Genomic DNA, 7,356 nt, shown 5'->3' on the forward strand with positions numbered 1-7,356 from the left:
ATAGTTGATAGACATTTAAGTTATATCCCCTCATGCTCCCTCCTCTACTGTGACATCCCATTCTCTCCCCCTCTCATTTTAAAAATGAAATATAATTTCTTCCATGTTCATCTACCATATCAAAAATTTTTTGTTTTTGTGCATATACATGTATATGTGTGTGTATGTTCATGTGTGTGCTGGTATATGTGTGTTTCCTGTGTCCATAGGATACCCTCAGGCAAGCTCAGACAATCCTCAGGGGCCATTCTGGTTTTAAATATGAGGAGGATGGTATGCTATGGTATTTATGTGCTTGTATGAGTGAATGTGTGTGAGAGTACATACAGGCAGAATTCAATATCACGTGTCCTTCTCTGTTGCCTTCCTTGGTTTTTGAGACAGGCTGAACCCAGAGCTTATACATTCCACAAGACTAGCTGTCCAGCCAGCCCCAAGGATACATCCCCTCTCCTCGTCTCAATTAAGATCATACCTAGCTTTCTACATAAGTGTTAGTGATTCAGATTCATGTCTGCATGTTTGCACAGCAAGCACTTTATCCACTGGGCCACTTTCTCAGCCCTTATCTTGTGATTATTGAAACTGAGTTTCTTACTGGAGCTGGCCAAGTAGGGTAGGGTGGCTGGCCAGTTAGCCTTAAGGATCTGCCTGCATCTGCCTCCCCAAACACACAGCACAATGCTACGAGTTTTTTACATTGATGCTTTGGTTTGAACCCAGGTACTTGTGCTTGTAAGGCAAATACTTTTTTAGTGATCTCCACACCGTTCTGAATTTTTAAAAACTTTTTTTATTATTTTAATTTTATGTGCATGAGTGTTATGTCTGCTTGTAGGTAAGTGTACCCGTGTCGTGCAATGCCTGCAGAGGACAGAAGAGGCTGTCAGATCTCCTGGAACTGGAGTTACCAACAGTTGTTAGGTGCCATATGGGTGATGGGATTCAAACCCGGGTCTTCTGCAAGAACAAGCAGTGTTCTTAACCGCTGACCCATCTCTCCAGCCCCCTGAAATTCTTACTAAATCGTGAAATCAGAGAATAAAATGGCAAAACTTTCCACATACAACTATTAAGCTTAATTTTATTCTCTGAAATTACCATAAAATTATTTCAAATTAATTTTGAAAAGCATAAAAGGGACAATTAGGGGAAAAATGGTTTGCCTTTATAATGCAATGCTGCATTGAGATATAAATTGATATGGACTTTTCTTTCCTTCTGAGCTGTTTGCACTAAAGCAAATGGTGTCTATCTGATTTGTGAATACTGTGCACTTGTGCAGAGAGGTTAATATAGGTTTGAATGTTTTCATGGCTTGTAAAATCACAGTTCATATAAAGCAATCTATTTTGCTAATATATATTATATATTATATGTAATATATAATATATATATATATATATATATATTAAACTCATTGTGAGGACAAAGAAAACCTAAGATTTTCTATCATTTGTTTGAATCCAAGCTGGTATCCTTACTGATACAGACCAAATTCGAGAATTTATGTCCCAGTCTAGGGGTCTAGTCTCCGATGGAAAGTCTGCATTGTGACAGTTGGTTCTGAATGCACCTCAGCTTGAGCTGAGTCTGGCATTCAGTGGTCAGGTACACAAGTATTGAATGAACGAGCCATCATTTATAATGTTTTATGTGTTTAAGTGTTATGCCATGGGATATTTCATTTATTATTTTTATTTTATGTGTATGAATGCTTTGCCTGCATGTATATAATTGCACCCATGTTGTGCAATGCCTGTCTAGGCCAGAAGAAGAAGTTGGGTTCCCTGGAACTGGAGTTAGAGATGGTTGTTAACCATCATGTGGGATTTGAACTCGGGTCTTTTGCAAGAACAGCCAATGTTCTTGACCACTGAGCCATCTCTGCAGCTCCCATTTATAATTATTTTAACATTATTCTACTTTAAATATGGCTCTCTTGTTTTTAAAAAGGTCCATAGATAAAATTCTAATAAACCAAAAATCGTGAAATTTATAATTCTTTTTTTAATATTTTATTTATTTTTATTTTATGTGTATGAGTGTATTGCCTGCATGTATGTAAGTGCACCCGTGTCATGCAATGCCCATGGAGGACAGAAGAGGCCATTGGATCCCTGGGAACTAGAGTTACTGACAGTGGTTGGGTGCTGTAATTTGAACTCGAGCCTTCTGCAAGAAAACAGCCAGTGTTCTTAATTGCTGAGCCAGCTCTCCAGCCCAACGTTTATAAATCTTAGCAAAACAATGTAACAGCAATATACTCATTTCAAGCCCTTCGTAATATGTTGATAGGGGAATGCAGCATTTAGTAAACAATTCACTGGACTCAGATTTTCAGTTAATATATTAAGATGTTTGGCTACTTACATTTATTATGTTTATCACCATTAAAATAAAGCAATAGGGAACATTTAGAGAGCAGTTAATCAGTATCAGACCCCTTGATTGCCGTGATTAGAGCTTTAGTTGGGTTTTCAGAAACTAGCCTTCAAACACCCTGTTAAGTTTTCATGCAAATTTACTGTAACCTTCTATAGCTGTATTACTAGCATAGTTATGAATCTCCAAAATCAAATCCAAAATCTGTTCTAGTATCCGTTAAACTTTATATATTACAAAATATAATTTTTAAGATTTACTGTTATAAATTTAATAATGTTTAAAACCCTTTGAAAGAGTGTACAGGATCATGACTTCATGATTCAAGTAAATTCAGCATGTTTTCCAGAGATGTTCTGACAATTCAGCTGATGACAATTCAGTCATCAGCTTCAATACTGGATGTGGCTTAAGATGCTGAGTGACTCTGAGTTGAACTAATACTCTACACAAGAGCAACATTCTGCAGTGTTGTATCCAGACTGATGACATCAAATTCAACACTACATATGCTCAGTTTATGTAGAGATGAACTGCAGCTTTAATGGCTAGTACTTTATATCATTTATGTTTAATATTCTCTTGTTTTTCATGGAATTACAACCAAGGGAAAAACAACTTTTAGTTTCCATGGGATATTTTATTTATTATTTTATTTTATGTATATGAATGTTGTGCCTGCCTGTGTGGACGTGCACCCATGTTGTGCAATGCCTGTGGAGGCTGGAAGAGGATGTTGGACCTGGAACTGGAGTTATGAATGGGTGTTAGCCACCATGTGGATGCTGGGAACCAAATCCATATCTTCTGCAAGAGCAGCCAGTGCTTTTTAACCACTGAGCAATCTCTGCAGCACATGTAATATTTTAAAATTGTAGCTAATTTTAATTTTGAAAGAAGTAAAGTGTGGTTGAAAAATAACTAATTGGAGTTCAAAGGAAAATTACACAAAAATATTTGACCCAAAGATATACCTAAATTTTTTTGTTTGTTTGAGATAGGGTCTTCCTGTAACCCCAGATGGCCTGGAACTTGCTATGTTGACCAGGCTGGCCTTGATCTCACAGAGATCTGCCTGCCTCTGCCTCCTTAGTGCTGAGATTAAAAGCATGAGTCACCACACCCAGCCCATATGGCTAATGTTCTTAAAGAATCATTACATTAAAATTTTTATCCCAAGTGGGGTGCGGTGGCTTATACCTTTAATCCCAGCACTTCGGAGGCAGAGGCAGGTGGATCTCTGTTAGACTGAGGCCAGCCTGGTCTACCTCCAGGTGAGTACTAGGCCAGCTGGGGCTACAAAGAGACCCTGTCTCACAAAACAAACAAAACAAAATAAAAATCTTACCCAAATGCACTTTCAGTGGCAAGAAATCCAGGCAAAGGGTAGGGGGAAGGACAGAGAGAGGTGGGGAAATTGCAGGTTTCGGTTCTTCAGAAATACTTTAATGCTGTGAAATCCTCAGTATGTGAAGTTCATGGGGACTCTTCCGTGCCTCTATGTGTTGTGGGAATTTGGTAAACGATAAACGGACCGGCGTTTGCCATCACTTATTGTTTCTCTACAGAAACGCACTGCTCTTTAACAGGGAAACGGCTCGCGTCTGAAGTCAGTGGCTGCGGAGGTTGAGAAAGCAGAAACATTCTAAGGATAGAGGATCATTCATTTGCACAAAAACTACTTCTTGACTACGTTGTATGTGCTGGGCTTTTTTCTCACAGGGGGAAAAAAAACAGAACGAAACCATGGATATTTTAAGATAAAGAAAATATCTGCAATATTAAAAATCTCTTCTGTGCATCTAAGAAAAATGCATTTGTCCATGTAAATGTATTCTTTTTCTTAATCCAGTTTGGAAAATTTACCTTATCTCAAGAAATTAGTATGCTATGTATATGTTCGACGAATGAAAATGAATCACAGATACATTTCATGTGGTTAATGTGCAACCAAATTACAGACTTTATATCAGCAGAATTGGCTTGGATAATTCACGTTTTAGGAAAATATTTCTATAAAAAATGCTTGCTAAAGTGATCACATAGTTAAATGTATATCATTTATAGATTGGATTATGGAGTTAAATAATAAAAACTTAAAGTCAACTTCTGACAGTTCTATGTGGAGGATTTTCCTATTTATAATGCAGTTTATATTCCAAGAGAGGAAAGAAATTAATGACCAGGTTTAGTCGCAGCAGATAACAAAAATATAAACTTGTATTTTTATTGATCCTTAACTTTACATTGCCAATTAAATGACTCTAAAACAATTACGACATGAAATTCATGTATGAAAATGATACTTCAATTCTAGAGCTCCTCCCTAAAAGTTTCTAAAATGCTTAGTGGAAGGTTTAAGAATATCTTATATATTAATTTCATTGCTGTGGCCCTCATCTTGCCCTGGTATTTTACATAAATTACTTCACTAAGTAGAGATTGTCAAGAAGTTGAACTGTGGTATGTGCAATTAAAACCTGTGTTGTTTCTCCACATGCTGCTCATGTAAGTGACCCCGTGGGTCTCCCAAAGTCAGTCTTTAACATTCCAGAATTTTTACTGTGCATCTGTTGCTGGCATGTAGCCTCCCACCCACACACGGACTAAAACTAACTAAATGAATTTTATGATAGTGCAATAAAGTACATAAAGATGAAGTAATAAAATGGGAAGAGCATTACCTTACTCATAGGTTGCAAAAATAGCTTTGCCAGGAGTTGATAGGCACATTTGTTAAAGGAAACTGCACGTTTGTAGAATCTACAGGGTAATTTTAAATGGTATTTATTATGTATTTTTTTGTGTTATATATTCCAGATGGGATTTATACAACTCAATGAGGACTTCATATTTATTGAGCCATTCAACGATACAACGGCCATAACAGGTCACCCACACCGCTTGTACAGGCAGAAAAGGTCCGTGGAGGATAAAGTCACCCCGAAGTCAGATCTCCGCAGTCATTACTGTGGTGTCATTTCAGGTAATCCCTTCTCTTGAAGGGATTTAACTCAAAGTGCAATGTGAAATGAATCCTTTAAGCATTCTGTCTCGATCTGTCCACATTTCTCTCCCCAGGGGCACATTCATATTCTCATTTATTCTTTCAGTCATTTTCTCTCTCTGTCTCTCTCTCGCTCTCTTATAGTAGATTTATTTATTTTCAAACTGACATTTTCATTTGCTTAATAACAATTAGATATGTCCACATTAGGTTTATTATATAGTATTTAATGAAGTAATATTTCAATATCAAATGATGGGAATCCCAAAAGTTATTATAGACCAACATACTAATTACAGACCAACATGCCTTGCAACATTCTTGAATTATTAGGTCTGACTTATGGGGTACTTTTTTTTTCTTGAATATTTTTTTTATCTGTAGTACACGTGAGACCTGTGGACACAGAGGCCTAACTACCAGTTTTGAATGACTGCTGTGGTACTTTATGCCTTAAAGCAATATTTGTTTCTTTTCTTATGGTACTAATGATTAGAAACCTAATATCATTTCCCCTGGACTGAAAGCAGGTCGTTAGGAGGGCTGCCGTCCCTTCAGAAACTCTAGATGTGTATGGATTCTTTTGTATTTTCCGTCTTCTAGAGCTATGGCTCCTTAGTTTGTGGCTTCTTGCGTTCATCCTCAAAGCAAGCACAATAGCATCTTGCTTCAGTCTGTGTATTCTTCCATAATCAAGTCTCTCTGCCTCCTTATCTATTTATTTTGCAGCAATGGGGATCAAAACTAGGCTCTTCACCAAGTTTAGGTGAGTGTTCTACCACTGAGTTATATCCTCAACCATCTGCCTCCTTCTTATAACACTTGTGATTGTGTTTAGGGCTGAGCTGGATAGTCCAAGGTAATCATCCTATGGGGTACTTTCCATTGCGCTAGAATAGAAATGGCTGACAGCAGTCCAGATCTTCTGAAACTGATACCAAGAGCTCATGGCCTTAATTTACTCCACTTCCAGGAGAACATCATAGATATCTCTTTAGGTTGCCTCCTTTTTCTTTAAACCTATGTAATTATCATCTTGGGGGTTAAGATTAGGGGAAGAATTGGAAGAAGAAAAAAGGTTTATACTTTAGCATTTCATTCTCTGCTCTGAATCCATAAATCTGGTAATTTTCAGAGGCTCATAAACATGCCATCAAATCCTTATCTTTTAAAATTTGCAAGTTCACAGAAATGAAACGAGGATGTCTGATTTGTGCTTTTCTTATGACCTTTAGGCAAAGACCTGTGGCTTTGTGAGTATAATAACAAAAATGAATGGTTTCATTGGTCAGGAAGACCTGGATGTCGTGGCCAACAGCAGAATATGTTTCTCTGAGAAAAATCTTTAGATGTGTCACTAATTTGAGAGGTATTTTTAATTACAATGTAAGGAATATGAGTTTTAGAAAAATTTTTAATATAATGAGTTTAAAATTAGACCTACAATTTTAAGTGTTGATGTAATTAGTATGCCAAGATATAAATTCTAAAATTGATTATAGTATTTGAGACTAGGTTTATGAAATGTGGCAATAATTTAACATGCAAAGATCACGGTTGTCTAGGGTGTTCAGAGTCAGAAAAATAAATGTTATACATTGTTCAGAATATATGTATTTCAAATTCAGAAAGAGTGTAAGAGCCAGAAGAACAAGGCACTTGCTGGTAGTTAATGCATTCTAGACATGATAGGGAAGCTTCACCAGTTAACTCTCCACTGTATGGTAGTCTAGCGAGATCTGCATAATGACCAAACTAGTTGACTTGCCAAAGTGGATGGGGGACATTTCATGGGGTTCCACCTCAAGATGAACAGCTACAGGCAATCAATGGATGCTGAGGGAGAGAGAATCAGCTTTCTCCAGGGACGAGCTTTCTGAGAGCCTATCCAATCCTAAGGGGCAGCCCTGAACACAAATACACAAGAGTACCACTAAATGGCCTCAGTTCAATATATATATATA

General features: G+C 37.1%; 1 protein-coding gene across 1 annotated transcript in view; it reads left to right on the top strand.

The window, feature by feature from the left end:
- Adamts19 (ADAM metallopeptidase with thrombospondin type 1 motif 19) overlaps nucleotides 1-7,356 on the top strand; it is a 318,916-nt gene that overhangs the window by 70,981 nt on the left and 240,579 nt on the right. The window contains exon 3 of the mRNA XM_008854345.3: nucleotides 5,206-5,371. Coding sequence (XP_008852567.1) covers nucleotides 5,206-5,371 — 166 coding nt within the window. The remainder of the gene's footprint in view (nucleotides 1-5,205; nucleotides 5,372-7,356) is intronic.

Source organism: Nannospalax galili, unplaced genomic scaffold (assembly GCF_000622305.1).
Source record: "Nannospalax galili isolate Female #2095 unplaced genomic scaffold, S.galili_v1.0 scaffold427, whole genome shotgun sequence".
Taxonomy (NCBI): domain Eukaryota; kingdom Metazoa; phylum Chordata; class Mammalia; order Rodentia; family Spalacidae; genus Nannospalax; species Nannospalax galili.